The sequence below is a fragment of the Bombina bombina genome, chromosome 5 (assembly GCF_027579735.1).
Source record: "Bombina bombina isolate aBomBom1 chromosome 5, aBomBom1.pri, whole genome shotgun sequence".
NCBI classification, from domain to species: domain Eukaryota; kingdom Metazoa; phylum Chordata; class Amphibia; order Anura; family Bombinatoridae; genus Bombina; species Bombina bombina.
Genome location: NC_069503.1, coordinates 327,836,361 through 327,860,578, shown reverse-complemented (window position 1 = coordinate 327,860,578; position 24,218 = coordinate 327,836,361). Strand labels below are relative to the sequence as shown.

The following is a 24,218-nucleotide window of genomic DNA, read 5'->3' as shown; positions in this document are numbered from 1 at the left end:
ACCTAAGGTAGTTACTAACAGGAATATCAATCAAGAGATTGTTGTTTCTTCTTTGTGCCCAAATCCTTCTTCGAAGAAGGAACGTCTACTGCACAACCTGGATGTAGTCCGTGCTCTAAAATTTTACTTACAGGCAACTAAGGAATTTCGACAAACGTCTTCTCTGTTTGTCGTTTACTCTGGGCAGAGGAGAGGTCAAAAAGCTTCTGCTACCTCTCTTTCTTTTTGGCTTCGTAGCATAATTCGTTTAGCTTATGAGACTGCTGGACAGCAGCCTCCTGAAAGAATTACAGCTCATTCTACTAGAGCTGTGGCTTCCACTTGGGCCTTCAAGAATGAGGCCTCTGTTGAGCAGATTTGCAAGGCTGCAACTTGGTCTTCGCTTCATACTTTTTCCAAATTTTACAAATTTGACACTTTTGCTTCATCGGAGGCTATTTTTGGGAGAAAGGTTCTTCAGGCAGTGGTTCCTTCTGTATAAAGAGCCTGCCTATCCCTCCCGTCATCCGTGTACTTTTGCTTTGGTATTGGTATCCCAGAAGTAATGATGACCCGTGGACTGATCACACTTAACAGAAGAAAACATAATTTATGCTTACCTGATAAATTCCTTTCTTCTGTAGTGTGATCAGTCCACGGCCCGCCCTGTTTTTAAGGCAGGTAAATATTTTTTAATTTATACTCCAGTCACCACTTCACCCTTGGCTTTTCCTTTCTCGTTGGTCCTTGGTCGAATGACTGGGAGTGACGTAGAGGGGAGGAGCTATATGCAGCTCTGCTGGGTGAATCCTCTTGCACTTCCTGTTGGGGAGGAGTAATATCCCAGAAGTAATGATGACCCGTGGACTGATCACACTACAGAAGAAAGGAATTTATCAGGTAAGCATAAATTATGTTTTGTCTATACCTCAACTTGATAATTCTGTTCAATAATGAACTAGGTACTTCTCTTAGCATTGTACCCTCACTCAACATAAGCTGGGAGAAGACAGATACATATGGCATATTAACGAGCCGGGGGAGGGGAGCAGGGGGGATTGATGGGTACCGGCCCCATATATATACTTCACACACATAATACACACCCTATAATACACTGCTCCATGCATTCGGTAATTCATTCCTGACTATCCAATATTTGACTATATTTGATCTGACTAGCGGTTTAATAATTTTTAATTGGACACTTAATGGCTGTGTCTCTATGACCTTTAACCATTTGTAAAAAAAATTCTTTAATGCTTTTTCCGATTCTAATGGTATGTTGTTTTGTTCCAGTATGATCTGATTTATTATCTCAGCTACAAATTGTGCAATAGTGGGGGCTTGTGTTGCTTTCCATTTGGAGAAAATCAGGATACGACCTTGTAGGATCTTAGTATTAATTAATTTAAAATTAGCCTGCCATTCTGAGCTCTGATGTAGTAGGAGGATCATTCTACTGCTAAATTGGAGTCTGTGGTCCAGCATTATATTTAGCCAATATTGAATTTTTGCCCAAAACTGATTAATTTTCTCTTGTTAAGTGTGTTCAGTCCACGGGTCATCCATTACTTATGGGATATATTCTCCTTCCCAACAGGAAGTTGCAAGAGGATCACCCAAGCAGAGCTGCTATATAGCTCCTCCCCTCACATGTCATATCCAGTCATTCTCTTGCAACCCTCAACAAAGAAGGAGGTCGCAAGAGGAGCTGGAGTTTTTACTTAACTATTCTTCAATCAAAAGTTTGTTATTTTAAATGGCACCGGAGTGTGCTGTTTTTCTATCTCAGGCAGTATTTGGAAGAAGAAACTGCCTGCGTTTTTATCTATGATCTTAGCAGGCGTAACTAAGATCCACTGGCTGTTCTCGACATTCTGAGGAGTGGGGTAACTTCAGACTGGGAATAGCATGCGGGGTCTTCCGCAAATGAGGTATTTGCGGTACTTTATTTTCTGGGAATGGAATTGACTAAGAAAATACTGCTGTTACCGTATGATGTAAGTACAGCCTTAAATGCAGTAGTAGCAACTGGTATCAGGCTGATAAATGTATGCGCAGTCGAGTTATATTCTAGGGACTAGAATTTGACTGAGAAAATACTGTTAACACTGAAATAATACTTAAGCCTTCTCTGCAGTGGTAGCGACTGGTAGCAGGCTTAGTGATAGCTTTGCATGACATTGAGAAATGTTGTTTTTTAATAAAACGTTTACTGGCATGTTATTCGTTTTTTGTGAGGTACTTTGGTGATAAATCGCTTTGGGCATGATTTTTTCCACATGGCTAACATATTTTTCTGCATGGAAACCGTTATATCAGGGCTCCCACTGTTGTGATTGGAGTGGGAGGGCCTTTGTTTTTAGCGCCTTGTTGCGCAGTTAAAATTATTGCACAGTCTTTCTGCTTCTTCCTTCTTGATCCAGGACGTCTCTAGAGAGCTCAGGGGTCTGCAAATTTCATTTGTGAGGGAGGTAATCAGTCACAGCAGATCTGTGACAGTGTGCTGACTGTGATTATAAGCGTTAAATCTTAATTGATATCTGTTTTATCCGTTTTGGGTATCGAGGGGTTAATCATCCTTTTGCTAATGGGTGCAATCCTCTGCTAATAGTACACTTCTTGTTAAGAATTGTTTAATTATATCTGTATTTTTGAAGCGCTGCAGCGTTTTTTTTATATTGCTTGTAAAACTTATTGAAAGTGATTTCCAAGCTTGTTAGTTTCATTGCTAAGTCTGTTTTAAACATGTCTGATTCAGAGGAAACTGTTTGTTCATCATGTTCAAAAGCCAATGTGGAGCCTAATAGAACGATGTGTACCAATTGTATTGATATTGCTTTGAATAAAAGTCAATCTGTACCGATAAAGAAACTATCACCAGACAACGAGGGGGAAGTTATGCCGCCTAACTCTCCTCACGTGTCAGTACCTGCGTCTCCCGCTCGGGAGATGCGTAGGATTGAGACACCTAGTACATCTAGGCCCTTATAAATCACTTTACATGATATGGCTAATGTTATGAAAGAAGTATTATATAATATGCCAGAATTAAGGGGCAAACGCGATAGCTCTGGGTTAAGGACAGAGCGCGCTGATGACACGAGATCCATGTCTGATACTGCGTCACAACTTGCAGAACATGAGGATGGTGAGCTTCATTCTGTCGGTGACGGTTCTGATTTGGGGAGACCGGATTCAGAAATTTCAAATTTTAAATTTAAGCTTCAGAACCTCCGTGTGTTACTAGGGGAGGTATTAGCGGCTCTGAATGATTGCGACACGGTGGCAATTCCAGAGAATTTGTGTAGGTTGGATAGATACTATGCGGTACCGGTGTGTACTGACGTTTTTCCTATACTAAAAAGACTTACAGAAATTATCAGTAAGGAGTGGGATAGACCCGGTGTGCCTTTTTCCCCTCCCCCGATATTTAGAAAAATGTTCCCTATAGACGCCACCACACGAGACTTATGGCAGACGGTCCCTAAGGTGGAGGGAGCAGTTTCTACGTTAGCCAAGCGTACCACTATCCCGGTGGAGGATAGCTGTGCTTTCTCAGATCCAATGGATAAAAAATTAGAGGGTTATCTTAAGAAAATGTTTGTTCAACAGGGTTTTATATTGCAGCCTCTTGCATGTATTGCGCCTGTCACGGCTGCAGCGGCATTCTGGTTTGAGTCTCTGGAAGAGGCGATTCGCACAGAGCAGTTGGATGAGGCCTTGAGCAAAGTTAGAACCCTTAAGCAAGCTAATGCGTTTGTTTCAGATGCCGTAGTACATCTAACCAAACTTACGGCTAAAAATTCCGGATTCGCCATACAGGCGCGCAGAGCGCTCTGGCTTAAATCCTGGTCAGCGGATGTAACTTCCAAGTCTAAACTACTTAACATTCCTTTCAAAGGGCAGACTTTATTCGGGCCCGGCTTAAAGGAAATTATTGCTGACATTACGGGAGGTAAGGGCCACGCCCTTCCTCAGGAAATGGCCAAACCAAAGGCCAAACAGTCTAATTTTCGGGCCTTTCGTAACTTCAAGGCAGGAGCAGCATCGACTTCCTCCGCTCCAAAACAGGAAGGAACTACTGCTCGTTACAGACAAGGTTGGAAAGGCAACCAGTCATGGAACAAGGGCAAGCAGGCCAGAAAGCCTACTCCCGCCCCTAAGACAGCATGAAGTCAGGGCCCCCTATCCAGAGACGGATTTAGTGGGGGGCAGACTTTCTCTCTTTGCCCAGGCTTGGGCAAGAGATGTGCAGGATCCCTGGACATTAAAGATTATATCTCAGGGATACCTTCTGGATTTCAAAACCTCTCCTCCACAAGGGAGGTTCCATCTTTCGAGGTTATCGACAAACCTAGTAAAGAGAGAGGCATTTCTACAATGTGTACAAGACCTCTTAATCATGGGGGTGATCCACTCAGTTCCGCGATCGGAACAGGGACAAGGATTTTACTCAAATCTATTTGTGGTTCCCAAAAAAGAGGGAACCTTCAGACCAATCTTGGACTTAAAGATCTTAAACAAATTCCTAAGGGTACCATCGTTCAAGAAGGAAACCATTCGAACCATCCTACCCATGATCCAAGAGGGTCAATATATGACCACGGTGGACTTAAAGGATGCTTACCTTCATATACCGATTCACAAAGATCATTATCGGTACCTGAGGTTTGCCTTTCTAGACAGGCATTACCAGTTTGTGGCTCTTCCCTTCGGGTTAGCCACGGCCCCGAGAATTTTTACGAAGGTTCTGGGCTCACTTCTGGCGGTACTAAGACCACGAGGCATAGCGGTGGCTCCGTACCTAGACGACATTCTGATACAAGCGTCAAGTTTTCAGAATGCAAAGTCTCATACAGAGATAGTTCTAGCATTTCTGAGGTCGCATGGGTGGAAAGTGAACGTGGAAAAGAGTTCTCTGTTACCACTCACACGGGTTCCTTTTCTAGGGACGCTTATAGATTCTGTAGAGATGAAGATTTACCTGACGGAGTCCAGGTTATCAAAGATTCTCAACGCTTGCCGTGTCCTTCATTCCATTCCAAGCCCATCGGTAGCTCAGTGCATGGAGGTAATCGGCTTAATGGTAGCGGCAATGGACATAGTGCCATTTGCGCGCCTGCATCTCAGACCGCTGCAACTATGCATGCTCAGTCAATGGAACGGGGATTACTCAGATCTGTCCCCTTTGCTAAATCTGGACCAGGAGACCAGAGATTTGCTTCTCTGGTGGTTGTCACCGGTTCATCTGTCCAAAGGAATGACCTTTCGCAGGCCAGATTGGACAATTGTAACAACGGATGCCAGCCTTCTAGGCTGGGGAGCAGTCTGGAATTCCCTGAAGGCTCAGGGATCGTGGACTCAGGAGGAGAAACTCCTCCCAATAAACATTCTAGAATTAAGAGCAATATTCAATGCTCTTCTGGCTTGGCCTCAGTTAGCAAAGCTGAGGTTCATCAGATTTCAGTCGGACAATATTACGACTGTGGCTTACATCAATCATCAAGGGGGAACCAGGAGTTCCCTAGCGATGTTGGAAGTCTCAAAGATAATTCGCTGGGCAGAGTCTCACTCTTGCCACCTGTCAGCGATTCACATCCCAGGCGTAGAGAACTGGGAGGCGGATTTCCTAAGTCGCCAGACTTTTCATCCGGGAGAGTGGGAACTTCACCCGGAGGTATTTGCTCAACTGATTCGTCGTTGGGGCAAACCGGATCTGGATCTCATGGCATCTCGCTAGAACGCAAAGCTTCCTTGTTACGGATCCAGGTCCAGGGACCCGGGAGCGGTGCTGGTAGATGCATTAGCAGCCCCTTGGGTTTTCAACATAGCTTATGTGTTTCCACCATTTCCGTTGCTACCTCAGCTGATTGCCAGGATCAAACAGGAGAGGGCATCGGTAATTCTGATAGCGCCTGCGTGGCCACGCAGGACCGGGTATGCAGACCTAGTGGACATGTCGTCCTGTCCTCCATGGTCTCTTCCTCTGAGGCAGGACCTTCTAATTCAGGGTCCTTTCAACCATCCAAACCTAATTTCTCTGAGGCTGACTGGCTGGAAATTGAACGCTTGATTCTATCAAAGCGTGGGTTTTCGGATTCGGTTATTGATACATTAATACAGGCTCGGAAACCTGTGACAAGAAAAATTTACCATAAGATATGGCGTAAATACTTATATTGGTGCGAATCCAAGAGTTACTCATGGAGTAAGGTTAGGATTCCTAGGATATTAGCTTTTCTACAAGAGGGTTTAGAAAAGGGTTTATCCGCTAGTTCGCTAAAGGGACAGATTTCAGCTCTGTCTATTCTTTTACACAAACGTCTGGCAGAGCATCCAGACGTCCAGGCCTTTTGTCAGGCTTTGGCTAGAATTAAGCCTGTGTTTAAAGCTGTTGCTCCTCCGTGGAGCTTAAAGTTCTTCAGGGTGTTCCGTTTGAACCCCTTCATTCCATTGATATTAAGCTTTTATCTTGGAAAGTTTTGTTTTTGATGGCTATTTCCTCGGCTCGAAGAGTATCTGAGTTATCTGCCTTACATTGTGATTCTCCTTATCTGATCTTTCATTCAGATAAGGTAGTTCTGCGTACTAAACCTGGGTTTTTACCTAAGGTTGTTTCTAACAGGAATATCAATCAAGAGATTGTTGTTCCATCATTATGTCCTAATCCTTCTTCAAAGAAGGAACGTCTTTTGCATAATCTGGACGTGGTCCGTGCTCTGAAGTTCTACTTACAGGCACCTAAAGATTTTAGACAAACTTCTTCTCTGTTTGTCGTTTACTCTGGACAGAGGAGAGGTCAAAAGGCTTCGGCTACCTCTCTCTCTGTTTGGCTTCGTAGCATAATACGTTTAGCCTATGAGACTGCTGGACAGCAGCCTCCTGAAAGAATTACAGCTCATTCCACTAGAGCTGTGGCTTCCACCTGGGCCTTTAAGAATGAGGCCTCTGTTGAACAGATTTGCAAGGCTGCAACTTGGTCTTCACTTCATACTTTTTCTAAATTTTACAAATTTGACACTTTCGCTTCTTCGGAGGCTGGTTTTGGGAGAAAGGTTCTACAGGCAGTGGTTCCTTCTGTTTAATGTTCCTGCCTTATCCCTCCCATCATCCGTGTACTTAGCTTTGGTATTGGTATCCCATAAGTAATGGATGACCCGTGGACTGAACACACTTAACAAGAGAAAACATAATTTATGCTTACCTGATAAATTTATTTCTCTTGTAGTGTGTTCAGTCCACGGCCCGCCCTGTCTTTTTTTGAGGCAGGTTCTAAATTTTAAAATTATAACTCCAGTCACCTTATAGTTTCTCCTTTCTCGTCTTGTTTCGGTCGAATGACTGGATATGACATGTGAGGGGAGGAGATATATAGCAGCTCTGCTTGGGTGATCCTCTTGCAACTTCCTGTTGGGAAGGAGAATATATCCCATAAGTAATGGATGACCCGTGGACTGAACACACTACAAGAGAAATAAATTTATCAGGTAAGCATAAATTATGTTTTTGGGCATGTCCATAAACAGTGTTCTAAATCTGCTTCTCTAGAACCGCACTTATAACATGTTATGTCCTCGTTTCTGTACCATATAGCTAAGTTACTAGGTGTAATATAGAGTTGATTTATTATTTTGAAATGTGATTCCCTCCAAGCAGTTATATTAGTAACTTTAACTACCGTATGTAGACTATTTGATATCTCTACATCTGTAATCGTAGGGAATATTCTCGACCATTTACCCTGTATTTTCTGTAGGTGTATTTCTGCTTTATATTTCATCTGAAAATTATATAACGTGGTAATGGCATATTTTTTTTTGTTGGAACATTCTTATAACATTTTCTAATTCTCCCAATTGCCAATCCTTCCGAAATTCTTCCTGTAATCCGTTAAAGAAATGTCTAATTTGGAGATATGCGAAAAAGTCTGTATTAGTTAGCAGGAATTCCCTCATCATTTCAAACAGCTGGATAGCACAAGATGTAGGATCTTGTAGCTGTATCAAGTAGGTGAGTCCCTTATTGTGCCATCTATGAAAAATCCCCTTCCTGCTACATCCTGGTTCGAAATTGGGATTACCTATAATTGGAAGTGATCTAGATACACCTACATTTAATCCTGTCCCCTTACCGATCTTATGCCATGCTACAGTTAGATTATTCAATACCAAATATTGCAAGATAGTTTTGGGTACATTCTTTGGTTCACAGTGCAAGAGTGCTTTTAAAGCATAGGATCACAGATCTGACTCTAACTTCCAATATGTCACATAGTCCCCTTCTAACACCCAGTCCATAGCATATTTAGCTAATGCCGCCAGGTTATAGAGCTTTATGTTAGGTAACGCTAAACCCCCAGCTCTGAATGGGAGTGATAATATTTCTGCTGCACATATAGTTTTTTTTTCCCACCCCAAACAAACCTTGCACATATGTTATTAAATTTATTGAAATCTTTGTTTTAAGATTAAAGGCGTATTTTGTAGTATGTAAAGTATGCGTGGGAAAATTATAGTCTTAATTATCATGGCTCTGGCCAAACTCGAAATAGGTAGTGCTATCCATCTTTTGCAATCCTCTTCGCACTTCTCTAGCCCTCCTGTAAGATTTTTCGCATACCATTGTCTAGGATCTCTAGTGACCAGTCCCAAATACTTAATCCATTCTACCTTCCTAAATGGGCACTCTCTATGTTCAGAGTTTACTTCATATAGCCACATTATATCTGACTTGTCTGCATTGATTCTATAGCCTGAAAATGCACTAGATTGATCAGTTATAGCCATGAACTACTTAATGCTCTGTGGTGTATTAGTTAAAAATATCAACAGATCATCAGCAAAAATAAATAGCAGAACCTTATGTTGTTTTATGTTGATACCTGCTAATTCCTTTCTCAGCCTGATGGCTAGTGGTTCTATTGATAGATTAAAGAGCATAGGTGATAAAGGGCAGCCCTGTCTTGTTCCCTTCTTGAGCTGTATATTTGGTGTGGTTTCATTATTTATAATTAAATTGGAGATTCGGTCTCTATATAATAGCTTAATAAAGGTATTTATATTCCCATGCAGACCAAATTTATTCATAACTGTATATAAGTGATCCCAGGTTATAGAATCGAATGCTTTTTCAGCATCTACCACCAGCACTGCAATGTCTAATGGAAAGTGCCTTAAGCCTTGTTTAGTTTGGTGCCAACAATACTCTAGTGTTGTAAATACTTTGCGAGTGTTCCTAGCTGGATTGCGGCCTGTCATGAAGCCAGACTGATCTGTGTGTATTACTTTATGGAGTATTTTCTTAAGTCTATTAGCTATACCTCTTACCCTTACCTCTTTCACTTCTTTAGTTGTGGTTGCTCTCTTCATACCTAATCTTAATGCAGATATATAGTTCCTTTGGGTGTTATTTTTAAGAATCTTAGCTAGATATTTGGCTGATCTCCCATAATATCCTCTGTATAACGCTCTATCCTTTTTATCTTGTTGAACATTTAATTGTTTTAAAAAGAGCTCCCTCTCTATCTTAGAGTTTTGATATTTGGTCCAGGTCTGAGGGCAGGAATTACTAATATAGGAGTTATAAGCATTTTTCAGTTGATTAGATAGTTGGCGATCTCTCTCTCTCTCTATTTTTTCTTTTCCATTTACATGTGTAGGCTTTAATAACACCTCTAAAGAAAGCTTTAGCTGCTTCCCAGTATAACTCACATTTTCCTGTATACTCTTTATTGAAATGTATGCATTCCTTCCACTTTTCATTGATATGATTTTTAAAGTGTATGCTATCTGTTAAATATCTTGGAAAACTAAACCTGCCATTGTCATACTTAATCTGTGTTGTAATTTGTATCTCTAGCGAGATAATAGCATGATCTGAAATACAGATGTTTTTAATGTCTGTCTTGAAAGGTAGCCCCCTTAGATTATCTGAAATTAAGAAAAAATCAATACGTGAAAAAGTATTAAATGTTTTAGATACACATGAAAATGCCTGTGTATCCGGGTTTTGTATTCTCCATATAACCTGGAGTTTCAATCCTTTAGAAAATAAACTCAAAATTCTACTTTCTTTTTTAGTATCTCTAGACTGTGAACATTTCAATCTATCTAGCAAAGGCATCATGCCAAGTTAAAATTTCCTCCCACAATTATATTTTTCCCCAAATGTCTTATAAGTTTATCATTAAGATTCTCCCAAAATTCCTGGTCCATCTTATTTGGACCATAGACATTGCAAATGACCAGATTTAGGTTCTGTATTTGTAGTTCTAAGATTATGTACCTAGCTTGTTTATCCACTTCCTGAGATGTTATATTGAAGGCTAAATTCTTATTAAAAAGTATGGCCACCCCCTTTTTCCTGCCACAGTCAGGTGTATTTATTATATCTCCGACCGATTTACTTTTTAGCTTCTCAGTTTCAATCTGGTTGAGGTGAGTCTCTTGTAAGCGCAATAATTGGTTTTAACTGGCCCAGTTGATGTATAATGGATTTCCTTTTTATGGGGTAGGTGATCCCTCCCACATTCCAAGAGAGGATATTAACCTTATTAGCCATGCTTACTCATAACCTAATATCTGCTAAGAATAGGGCTTCCTAACATAGACCCCCACCTACCCCCATGCTCCCTCCCCGGCTCGCCCGAATATAGACTAATCAAAACATAAATCATCACAAACTTATACAGTTATAAAAAAATATAATAGTTTAGTCGACCTCCTACACTGGACCTATCAGGGTGCCCTAAATCTTAGAGTAATCCCTGTTCCTTACAGAAATCTTTAGCCTTTGGTACCGTGGAGAGGTTCCTCATTGTACCATTGATCTCAACGCATATTTTTTTGCTGGATAGAGCATCCTAGCCGGCCACTTAGCCTCAATGACCTTGGTACAATAAGGTGCCTTCTCTCGCCTTTTACTGCTCGTTTCTGCAGAAAAATCTTAAAACAAAAATGTCCTGTTACTAGCTATCCTAAAATCCTGCTGTTTACGGCAATGTCTGAGCATAGTCACCTGGTCCTGAAAATTCAAAACTTTAATCATAATTTGTCTAGCCTTTGTATGTTCATGTTCAGGTCTCTTGATGCCTATTCTGTGTGCCCTTTCAATCCTAATTGGTATCTCTTCTTTATGTATCCCTAAGCACTGTGGAAAAGTTACAGAAGCAAAAGTCATCAAGTCTTTATAGTCAATGGACTCGGGCAACCCTACCACCTTGATGTTATTCTACGTGCCCTGTCCTCTTCTTCTACTTTATTCTGTAATGCAAGCAACTGTTTGTTCTGTGTTATCGCTGTTTGATCTATATTGTATACCTGATCTTCTATATTAAATATCCTTAATTCAGCTTCCGAGAGCCTACTAGAAAATTGTCTTATCTCATTTGATAGCATCACAATTTCTTGTTTAATATTATTAAACTGTGGTAGTAATAGATCTGAAATTTGTTGTAGCAGTGTAGCAGTGAGTGTGGTTCTAGTGTGTTTATGTGGGATTCGTCTATACTGATTTCTAAAGCCTGTTCTAGGCCTTTATTAGGTGCTTTTTTATTTTTTGTTTTGGGCGGCATGGCGGGTGATCTAGAGTTAATATATGTTTCCATATAGAACACTTCTTGTATGGAGTATCCTGCAGTAGTAGTGTCTTATAATTAAAGTGTGCCTATCCTAATGGACCGTGTCAACTGGAGCTACCTAAGCCACCTGAAGTGTGCTGTGATATGTGCTACTACGTGATTGCATAAACAAAACAAACCCCCCCCAAAACCCCTCGCTCCTCTTTAAAGTACAAAAAAATAAACATTTAAACAACTAAAAAACAAACAATGTGCACCGTGTAAAATGGTATTGATTCCTTCGTGATTCACCCTATAATAGGGTTGTGATTGTGAAAATTATTAGCCAGGCAACCCCAAAATCTCTGAGATAAATGTAAAGGTGTCCCCAAACTTTACTATCAAAGACCTCTTCCTGTATTTTAGGACGTTCCTGTCCACACTACACTTAGTCTACGCAGTACGCCTTTAATATGGTATAGTACCTAGTCTTGACACAAACAAAAATTTAAACCACCTTCTAGTGCCTTTAACGTTACTTCTCATATCTTATACCGTAATAATGCGATAATCATGCTTTTTATATCAAGTAAATTTATACACCTGCTTTTACAGATCTGTTCATCAACAAGGCGATGGTATTGACAGGCTATTATACAAAAGTAAGGTATTACAGTTATCTTAAATTGAGCAAGGAAAGAAAAGACATCCCCTTATTATAATGTCTCTTGAATGTAGCTCTTCCAATGCAAAGTTGCTTCCTTCTCAGGGCCTCTATCTTGTTTGGAACCAGTAGATCCCAAATGTCCCGGGATAGCAGTACCTGTTATTGCCTTGCTACCATGCTGTGGTGCCTAATCCCTTATAGCCTTTAGGCAGTTCCTAGCCCAAGGCTCCTTTATTGTTACCATCCCTTCCCGTAGTTTATGATTTAACCACTCAAAAGTAGTGATTTATTTGGGTCCAGCACTTCTGATTCTTAGCCTTCTGTATGGGGGGATATTGATGAGTTGGCTCTGTACTCTGTCTTAGGTTGTTTAGTAAGATAACAGTTTTCTTTTAAAAGTACCTAGCCGCAGCAAACAAGGCCTACCACTGCCTCCACACCCTGCTCTCAAAACTAGGTGCCCACAGTGGATTCTGGCCTTCTCTCCCATTATTGGAAAGCTTTAGGTCTCCCCCTTATTATTCTAGTTTTAGGGAGCCCACCCTTTAATGTGCCCTGGTTGTTGTTTAGCGCTATAAACAGGGGTGTACAGCGTTACCTTCGAGCACTTTAACAGATATATACTTGCGTTTTCCTCCCGCTGTTAATGAATCCACCATGGTGGCTCTACCTACTTCTCAAGGTGTTGGGGTGCTTTTACGTTACTGCCGCTCCTGCGGCCAGTGACAGCTCTTACAGACTCCAGCTTCCATGTGGCTTGTTGCTCTACGCCCCAATGTGGTCGCTCTGTATACGCCTGAAGGCCGCTGCTCCCCACCAATGTACCAGCCGTGATCTGCTGATGTTGCGTCTCCTGGTGTCGGGTCAGTACCTTCTATGCTGTCTCTGCATCCGATCTGTCTCCTGTACCCTCTTGCTCCAAGAGTTAGGATGCGCCAAACTATGGCCATGGCAAGTCGGCCCTACACCAAAGGAGGACTTCCTGTGCTTGCGAACCTGCTTCCCTGGTTCGAGTGTCCGGTCTGTGATACCCCGCTCACTGACAGGGGCCTAGGCACCGCAGTCAATGTAAGACGTTTAGATGAACCGCCAGCGTGTATGCTGCCTGCATCTACGAGCTCTGCCCCGGAAGTCTGTCATTCAGTTCTATCCTTATTCTTAATCCCGTAACTTCCTCCAACATGCTAATAATTTTATCGGTGATGCTATTTTTGAGATCATCAAGATTAATGTTAAATCTATGTCTTTGGCTATTTTAGCTAGAAGAGCTTTACGGCTCAAATCATGGAATGCTGACATAGTATCTATATATAGGTTACTATCTCTATCATTCCAGGGTAATAATTTGTTTGGTTCCCAGTTGGATTCTATTATTTCCACTATTACTGGGGGGAAGGGAGTTTTTTTGCCTCAAGATAAAGTCTAAGAGCAAATCTAAAGCTTCTAATCAGTTTTGTTCCTTTCGTCAGAATAGAGAACAGAAAACCACTCCTTCCCCTAAGGACTCTGGCTCCAATTGGAAGCCATTCTCGAGTTGGAATAAATCCAAGCCTTATAAGAAACCAAAGCCAGCCCCCAAGATTGCATTAAGGTGCAGCCCTCAATCCAGTTCTGCAGGTGGAGCACAGATTGAATTTTTGGGCATGTTCCGTTCAGAATCAGAATTCTAAGGATTCAGAATATTGTCTCTCAGGGGTATCAAATAGGTTTCAGAATAAGACCTCCTGTGAGAAGATTTTTTCTCTCTCACGTTCCAACAAATCCTGTGAAAGCTCAGGCCTTTCTGAAGTGTGTTTCAGATCTAGAGCTTTCAGGAGTAATTGTACCAGTTCCAATTCTGGAACAGGGTCTGGGTTTTTATTCAAATCTATTCATTGTCCTTAAGAAGGAAAATTCTTTCAGACCAATTCTGGATCTGAAGTTTTTGAATCAATTTGTAAGGGTCCCAACTTTCAAGATGGTGACTATAAGGACTATTCTGCCTTTTGTTCAGCAAGGTCATTACATGTCCTCAATAGACTTACAGGATGTGTATCTTCACATTCCTATTTATCCAGACCACTATCGGTTTCTGGGATTCTCTTTTCTAAACAATCATTACCAATTTGTTGCTCTTTCATTTGGCCTAGCAACAGCTCCAATAATCTTTTCTATGGTTCTTGGTGCCCTTTTATCTGTAATCAGAGAGCAGGGTATTGCAGTGTTTCCTTATTTGGACAATATCTTGGTACTGGCTCAATCTTTTCATTTAGCAGAATCTCACACGAATCAACTTGTGTTGTTTCTTCAGAGACATGGTTGGAGGATCAATTTACTAAAGACTTCCTTGATTCCTCAGACAAGGGTCACCTTTTTAGGTTTCCAGATAGATTCAGTGTCCATGGCTCTGTCTTTATCAGAGAATAGACAAATTAAATTGGTTTCTGCCTGTCGAAACCTTCTGTCTTGATCATTCCCTTCAGTGGCTATGTGCATGTAAGTTTTAGGTCTAATGACTACAGCATCGGACGTGATCCCCTTTGCACGTTTTCATATGAGACCTCTGCAGCTTTGCATGCTGAATCAATGGTGCAGGGATTATACTCGGATATCACAGTTGATATGCTTAAATCCCAACATTCAACTCTCTGTCCTGGTCGTTGGACCATCATCGGATTCTTCAAGGGGCCTCTTTTATTTGTCCTTCCTGGACTGTGATTTCAACAGATGCAAGTCTCACAGGTTGGGGAGCTGTCTGGGGGTCTCTGACAGCACAAGGAGTTTAGAATCCTCAAGAGGCGAGGTTACCAATCAATATTTTAGAACTCCGTGCTATTTTTAAGGCTCTTCAGGCTTGGCCTCTATTAAAGAGAGACTCATTCATTCGTTTTCAGACAGATAATATCACAACTGTTAAATATGTTAATCATCAGGGTGGGACTCTCAGTCCTTTAGCGATGAAAGAAATATCTTGGATACTTGTCTTGGCGGAATCCAACTCCTGTCTAATTTCTGCGATACATATCCCAGGTGTAGACATTTGGGAAGCAGATTATATCAGTCGTCAGTCTTTACATCAAGGGGAGTGGTCTCTCCATCCAGATTTATTTTGTCCGATTGTACAGATGTGGGGTCTTCCCGAAATAAATCTGATGGCTTCTCATCTAAACAAGTAGCTTTCCAGGTCCAGGGATCCTCAGGCGGAGATGGTGGATGCATTAGCAGTTCCTTGGTTTTACCAACCTGCTTACATTTTTCCGCCTCTAGTTATTCTTCCAAGGGTGATCTCCAAGATCATAATGGAACAATTGCATGCGTTTCTGATAGCACCAGCATGGCCTCACAGGATTGGGTATGCGGATCTTGTCCGGATGTCCAGTTGTAAACCTTGGCCACTTCCTTTAAGGCCAGACCTTCTGTCTTAAGGGTCGTTTTTCCATCAGGATCTCAAATCGCTAAATTTGAAGGTATGGAAATTGAACGCTTAGTGCTTAGTTATAGAGGTTTCTCTGACTCAGTGATTAATACTATGCTACAGGCTCGTAAGTCTGTTTCAAGGAAGATCTATTATCGGGTTAGGAAAACCTATATTTCATGGTGTTTTTATCATAAATTCTCTTTTAGAATTCTTAGAATTTTACAGTTTCTTCAGGATGGTTTGGATAAAGGTTTGTCTGCAAGTACTTTGAAGGGACAAATCTCTGCTCTTCCTGTTTTATTTCATAGAAAGATTGCTAAACTTCCTGATATTCACGTTTTTGTTCAGGCATTGGTAAGTATCAAACCTGTTATTAAATCAATCTCTCCTCCTTGGAGTCTTAATTTAGTTTGGAAGGCTTTACAGGCTCATCCTTTTGAGCCTATGCATTCTTTGGATATTAAGCTACTTTCTTGGAAAGTGTTGTTCCTTTTGGCTATCTCTTCAGCTAGAAGAGTTTCTGAATTGTCTGCTCTCTCTTGTGGATCTCCTTTTCTGATTTTTCATCAGGATAAGGCTGTTTTACAGACTTCGTTTAAATTTCTCCCTAAGGTTGTGAATTCGAACAACATTAGTAGGGAAATTGTGGTTCCTTGCCTGTGTCCTTATCCTAAGATTACTCTTGAAAGATCTTTACATTCTTTGGATGTTGTAAGAGCTTTGAAATATTATGTCGAAGCTACTAAAGATTTCAGGAAGACTTCTAGTCTATTTGGGTTTTTTTCTGGTCCTAGGAAAGGTCAGAAAGCCTCTGCCATCTTTTTGGCATCTTGATTAAAGTTTTTGATTCACAAGGCTTATTTGGAGGCAGGACAGTCTCCGCCTCAGATAATTATAGCTCATTCTACTAGATCAGCTTCCACTTATTTGGCTTTTAAGAATTAAGCTTCAGTTGATCAGATTTGCAAAGCAGCAACTTGGTCTTCTTTGCATACATTTACTAAATTTTACCATTTTGATGTATTTGCTTCTTCTGAAGCAGTCTTTGTTTGGTAGAAAGGTTCTTCAGGCAGCTGTCTCAGTTTGATTCTTCTGCTTTTGTGAAATTTATGAGAGACTTATTTTTTGTGGATTTCATTTATTCAGCGGAAACAGACGTTTTTATTTTATCCCTTCCTCTCTAGTGACTCTTCTGTGGACTTCCACATCTTAGGTATTTCTATCCCATACGTCATTAGCTCATGGACTCTTTCCAATTACATGAAAGAAAACATAATTTTTGAAAGAACTTACCTGATAAATTCATTTCTTTCATATTGACAAGAGTCCATGAGTCACACCCTTTTTATGGTGGCTATGATTTTTGTATAAAAGCATAATTATTTTTCCAGTTCCTCATTTTCTATGCTTTTTTACTCCTTATTTTATCACCCCACTACTTGGCTATTCGTTAAACTGAATTGTGGGTGTGGCGAGTGGTGTATTTATAGGCATTTTAAAGTAGGATTGTATATCCCATACGCCACTAGCTCATGGACTCTTGCCAATATGAAAGAAATTAATTTATCAGGTAAGTTCTTACATAAATTATGTTTTTATGCTTACCAGATAAATTAATTTATTTCATGATGTTAAAGGGACAGTCTACTCCAGAATTTTTATTGTTTAAAAATATAGACAATCCCTTTTTGTTACCCATTCTCCAGTTTTCCAACACGGTTGCATTAATATACTTTTTACTTCTGTGATTACCTTGTATCTAAGCCTCTGCAGACTGCCCCCTTATTTCAGTTCTTTTGACAAACTTGCATTTTAGCCAATTAGTGTCCTTTCATAAGTAACTCTACGGGTGTGAGCACAATGCTATCTATACGGCACACATGAACTAATGTTATCTAGCTTTGAAAAACGGTCAAAATAATTGAGATGGGAGGCGGCCTTCAAGGGCTTAGAAATTAACATATGAGCCTACCTAGGTTTAGCTTTCATCTAATATTACCAAAAGAAAAGAAGCAAATTTGATAATAAAAGTGAATTGGATAGTTGTTTAAAATTGCATGCCCCATAGGAATCATAATTTCTTTTAAATTTTGACTTGACTGTCCCTTTGAGAGTCCACAAGCTCCACCTATGTTTTTAACCCAGTTTCTGGCAGAACTTGTTTTGCACTTCATTTGCATAACTTTTTCTTTCCTGCTGTTCTTCTACTTGGCCATATGTATCACTGAGGGATTCTGGAAAAGTGTGTGTGGGGGGGGGGGATTAAAGCTCTAGTATGTAGGGGTGTTTTGCCTCCTCCCCTAGTGGACTGGAGTGTAATCCCATATGCAATGATCTCAAAGACTCTCACTATCATGAAATAAACAAATTTATCAGTTAAAGGGATATGAAACCCAAATTTTTTCTTTCATGATTCAGATAGAACATGAAATTTTTAGCAACTGTCCAATTTACTCCTATTATCCTATTATACATGCTGTATCTGAATTATTAAAGAAGAAATTGGGTTTCATACCCCTTTAAGCATACTTTTTTTTTATTATTTTATTAATGTTTACTGTTGATTTTTTAAGGGAAATCTGTAACCTAGGTTTTCAAAATGCTGCAAATTGTCTGAACCAGTTAGGATTTACAACATTTGCAAGTCACAGAATTTTGCTTTATGGCCTCACTAGGGAGTGTAGGACAAAAACAGTTTTACACAAAACTAAGAGATGTTCAATATCATTCTTATGTCAATATTTTTTTCAGTATATAAATAATGAAAAAAGGGTTTAAATAAAGCAAGAAAATGGATAGTCTAAGTGAAACATACAAAGCAGCTTTTATCTAAAAAGGATGAATATGAGATGGGAACAGGATTCATTTATCAGTCCCTTTGCATATTTGTAGAAAAGCACTTTAATGTAAAAATAAATGTATTATGAGAGCAAGTCTTCAGTCTGAGAAATGCTTAAGATATTCCTGTCATATTAACAGATAAAGTAGGATAAATTTACTGTGGACTGTAATTGTTATGACAGATATCTGGGTTTCCCCAGAGATGAATGAAAAGGGTATCGGTTAATTTCAAATGTCATTGGAAACGTGCCATCTCTTGTTAATTAAATTTTCCCTTCAAAGGTCACTAGAACATTACTAAAATAAACATAATCTTTTCAACATTACAAAAAACACAAGAATTAAGGGATGAAATGTTATTTCAAGTCAAACATGTAAATATTTTTATCTTTTAATTATGCAGTGTGTTTTTTTGGGGCTTTTTTCCCCGCAGTTTTAAATTCTATATATATATTTGTTTTGTTCTGTACATATATGTTATGGTAATGTTTATATTAAAATCTGGATTGGATGAGACTCTTAAGCGCTTGTGCTTAATTACCCAATAAGGAAAGATAGTCTTACTATGTAGTTGGATTCAATGAGATCTATTTATTTTTAGAATTATAAATACATACAATAAAATTTAAAACAATAGAAATTGATTCTTAAAACAAATCTAACTGGTTGGCCAACCATACAGTGTGAATAAAATTATATATGTTTTCCAATCCCTGTTACTTAGTGTATTATACAAAAATATCTGTATATTTGAATTTTTGAATTTTGGTTTAATTGCAGATATTTTTTATGGATTTGATATAGTGGACTTGTGAAGAAGTATGGTATCCACAAAGAATATTCGCAATATTAATTCTTAATTACCATATTTACCATATTCGTTTGTTTAAAGCTGAACATACATAATTAAAATAGCTTCAATGGTATCAACAATATAATTAAAATAGCGTCAATGGTATCAACATTAGTAACAAATAATAAAAGTGAAACAAAAATAAAGTGATACAGTAAAAATCGTATAAGTTATGAAAGATAAAGTCTTTCTGCCGTGATCGTTAGAGTAATTGTTAATTGCTTTTTGTTAAAAGCGCTGTTGTTAAGTCCTCCGTAGGGATAGTATGTGTGGGCGTGCTGCAACACGTTTTTGTGTAATTGCTATATATGTTGCGATTATAAGTCACTGTTAAGTAGTTTTGGTTATCTATCCTTCACATGAACTACCTTAGTTGGTGTAGGTATAATAAATCTTACCCGTTGTTTCTTTTGGGATACTTTGTTTCTGGTCTAGTTTCTTTTTGTACCCAATTCAATCTTTACTGTGATGAATGTGGATGGGAAGCCGGGATAGCCGCTGCCGGTGTTGTAGTGGTTTCAGTATGTCGAGTTGGTTTGTCTCTGCGATTACACACCCTTGAAGAAGTAGATGCTGTGGTATTGTGGTAGTGTGCTTTAACCGTTAATCCTTTTGTCAGATGGCTGGACTTTTTGCCCGGTTCAGGTTTTCAAAACCTCTTGAATTGTTGCGAATGTGTTCTGTTTAGATCCGTACTCTATTTGTTTCAGAGTATCTGATCTGCAGGTGTCCACAGGTTTCTTTAGGCCCAATTATTAGGTAAGGTATTTCAGTTGTTCTTGGCGGTCCTTTGAAAGGAGGACTAGGTGCTTTGAAGGTTGTTCTTGAATGCTTCAGAATATCTTTCAAGCGTATTTGTTGGTCCGTGGTTTGATGTAGTCTTGGCGGTCCACTTCGAAAGTGGACTATGAAAATGTTCAGTGTAGCAAGGAGTAGGCAACGCGTTTCAGCTGATTAATACAGCCTTTATCAAGCAGCTTGATAAAGGCTGTATTAATCAGCTGAAACGCGTTGCCTACTCCTTGCTACACTGAACATTTTCATAGTCCACTTTCGAAGTGGACCGCCAAGACTACATCAAACCACGGACCAACAAATACGCTTGAAAGATATTCTGAAGCATTCAAGAACAACCTTCAAAGCACCTAGTCCTCCTTTCAAAGGACCGCCAAGAACAACTGAAATAGCTTACCTAATAATTGGGCCTAAAGAAACCTGTGGACACCTGCAGATCAGATACTCTGAAACAAATAGAGTACGGATCTAAACAGAACACATTCGCAACAATTCAAGAGGTTTTGAAAACCTGAACCGGGCAAAAAGCCCAGCCATCTGACAAAAGGATTAACGGTTAAAGCACACTACCACAATACCACAGCATCTACTTCTTCAAGTGTGTGTAATCGCAGAGACAAACCAACTCGACATACTGAAACGACTACAACACCGGCAGCGGCTATCCCGGCTTCCGATCCACATTCATCACAGTAAAGATTGAATTGGGTACAAAAAGAAACTAGACCAGAAACAAAGTATCCCAAAAGAAACAACGGGTAAGATTTATTATACCTACACCAACTAAGGAAGTTAATGTGAAGGACAGATAACCAAAACTACTTAACAGTGACTTATAATCGCAACATATATAGCAATTACACAAAAACGTGTTGCAGCACGCCCACACATACTATCCCTACGGAGGACTTAACAACAGCGCTTTTAACAAAAAGCAATTAACAATTACTCTAACGATCACGGCAGAAAGACTTTATCTTTCATAACTTATACGATTTTTACTGTATCACTTTATTTTTGTTTCACATTTTTATTATTTGTTACTAATGTTGATACCATTGACGCTATTTTAATTATATTGTTGATACCATTGACGCTATTTTAATTATGTATGTTCAGCTTTAAACAAACGAATATGGTAAATATGGTAATTAAGAATTAATATTGCAAATATTCTTTGTGGATACCATACTTCTTCACAAGTCCACTATATCAAATCCATAAAAAATATCTGCAATTAAACCAAAATTCAAAAATTCAAATATACAGATATGTTTGTATAATACACTAAGTAACAGGGATTGGAAAACATATTATATCATTTTATTCACACTGTATGGTTGGCCAACCAGTTAGATTTATTTTAAGAATCAATTTCTATTGTTTTAAATTTTATTGTATGTATTTATAATTCTAAAAATAAATAGATCTCATTGAATCCAACTACATAGTAAGACTATCTTTCCTTATTGGGTAATTAAGCACAAGCGCTTAAGAGTCTCATCCAATCCAGATTTTACCCCCACTTTGAAGTTTGTGAGATTACTTCTTCGAGACTCCCTAGCTTTTACCCCCACAGCGCATAGTTTATTAACCCAACACACCAATGTTTATATTAAACCATATTCTAGATTTCTTTATGCATATTATGAGGTTTGTTTCAAGGTCTATTAAAGTATTTTCCTTTTATGTAGTTTTTTTCTCTCTCTCGTTAAAATCGCATAGTGGTTGAAAACAAACAGTGAGGTGTATCACTGTGCACCAATGTCCCTCATTAGCCACAGCGCTTCTATCCCACCCACTAGTTGTAAAATAAATGATTGTACTCTACACCAGTCTCCTATCTGAGCTCATGAGTAGACTATAACTGAACCTGCTTAGTGCTTTAGTATGTTGGCTTGCGAAAATATTAACATTCAAAACTTACAGTTGCTGAGCAGGAAACTGCCTCTGATTGGTGGCTACGTGCAGCTGCCCCTACACTGGGGCGGCTCACCTCATATTAAAGGGACATTCTAATCCAAATATTTATATGCTAAAGTTTGTTAGTTAAGATCAGTTATTCAACAATTACATGGCCTATAATATGTAGCAAGCATTGTGGCCCCTGATTAGGACATGGCCAGTGAGATAATCAAAGCGGCAGTTGCATGTAACAAGTCACTTCCTGCATCTTTTCCAGGAGCTGCAATGCTTGTGGCAGCCAAGCAGGACTTTACCTATATGTTTAACTTTTTTGCATGTTTTAAACAGATAGGAGTTTATTTGCAATCCACCAGAGCATGTTGGTTTTTAAGGTATAATATATTATATGAATTGGTCTTTATTTATTTATTTTTTAAGGTACATACTGTATACATAAGGTACATACTGTATACATAAGGTACATACTGTATACATAAGGTACATACTGCATACATAAGGTACATACTGCATACATAAGGTACATACTGTATACATAAGGTACATACTGTATACATAAGGTACATTTTCTGATGTTTTTGTGTGTGATGGCTTTTGGATCATAGTATTAACTGTTCATTTTGCCTTTTTCATCTATGATGCCATAACCTTTCAGAGAAGGAAAACACGGAATGCTCTGCAGTAACTGAAGGTTCTTTGAACTGTGAAGAGGAAACATCTAAAGAGACAGAATCGCATTCCCCATCAACTGCGATTAAGGAAGATGAAGTTATCAAGGATCCTTCTTGCTCCTCTCTCTCAGACGGCCCTTCTACTGAAATCAAGTCGCCTGTTGAAACCGAAGAGTGATTAACCGCTGCAGATTACCCTAGAAAGTATTAAACGCTAGGATCTCTGTTTAGAGGGTGCACATTACCTATTTGTTTAGTTTTACAAAGTCTGTCCACTGTCAAACATTTTGTCTTGTGCAAGGTATGGATGTGTGTACATTTGTACGCTATACAATAAACAGAATATTTGGATTTAAATACAATAAATAGTGAATATGTAAAATCTGTAATAGCTTTTAAATTAAATTCCCTTCTACTTTAGTACAAAGAAAGTTTTCTGTATTTTGTGGCTTAAAACATAAAGAAATAAACAGAGCTGTGGTGTAAAGGAAATAGGTAGTGAGGCTTCAACTTTACTTGAAATATATTTTTGTACACATTCTATATAATTGCATGGGCTCATTTCAAAACCTATTGATATTTATGCTAAAATTATACCGTTGCAAAATGTACCATTTTTTTCATAAAAATAAATTTTATGAAGTGACAAATTTTATTTTTTGAATATTTTTTTAAGTCTTATGCTATACAGGCCTGTCCTCTAGTGGCTAATTCTAGATTGCACAACCCTGGCAAGCTATATGTCTCATAAATAGATTATACCTTTTTATGAGGATTTCTCTTACAATAATTATTAATATTGTTGTTATTATCAGTTATTTGTTGAGCGTCAACAGATTCCACAATGCTATAAACATAGGTATATATAAAGTAGAATTTATAGGGATCGAGTGGGTAAAGGGTCCTGCCAGGAGTTGCACTGTTGTAAATCAACACTCATAAAGGTGATCTACCAAACAGCTGGGCTTGTAGGCTTACATACTAAGGTGTTCAAGGGTTGACAAACTGAGGTGAGCAAAGGTTAACATATATTGTATGCATCCCTGAACAGTAGAGTCTTTTAGGAGAACTTGACATTTTCAAAACTAGGGGAGAGGCTTGTGGAGTGAGGCAGAGAGTCCCACAAAATAGGGGTTATTCCGGAGACGTCCTGTAGACGGGAGTGTTAGGAGGTGACAAGAGAGGAGGTGGTCATGAGCAGAAGGGGACGGGAGGGAAGAGTATCTGGAGACAAGGTCTGAGATATAGGGGGGAGAAGTGTTTTTGAGGGCCTTGAATGTCAGACTCAGGATTTAGTGTTTTTAATTCTGGAGGCTAGAGGAAGATAGTGAAGGGATTGGCAGAGAGGTGCAGCAGAAAAAGAGTGACCTGTAAGGAAAATCAGCCTGGCACAGGCATTCATTATGGATTGTAAAGGAGATAGACGGCAGGTAGGGAGATCAGAGATGATGTGTTTGGGATAGTGATTAGACTGTAAGTAAGGAGGGGAATAATGCACACCTTATAAAACTATATCCCAATGTTTTATA

General features: G+C 39.2%; 1 protein-coding gene across 2 annotated transcripts in view; it reads left to right on the top strand.

The window, feature by feature from the left end:
* ANKMY2 (ankyrin repeat and MYND domain containing 2) overlaps positions 1 to 23,339 on the top strand; it is a 188,091-nt gene extending 164,752 nt beyond the window's left edge. For both annotated transcript variants that reach the window (XM_053714121.1, XM_053714120.1), the window contains exon 10: positions 22,674 to 23,339. In XM_053714121.1, coding sequence (XP_053570096.1) covers positions 22,674 to 22,867 — 194 coding nt within the window. In that variant the 3' untranslated portion in view covers positions 22,868 to 23,339. The remainder of the gene's footprint in view (positions 1 to 22,673) is intronic.
* Positions 23,340 to 24,218: the final 879 nt, after the last annotated feature.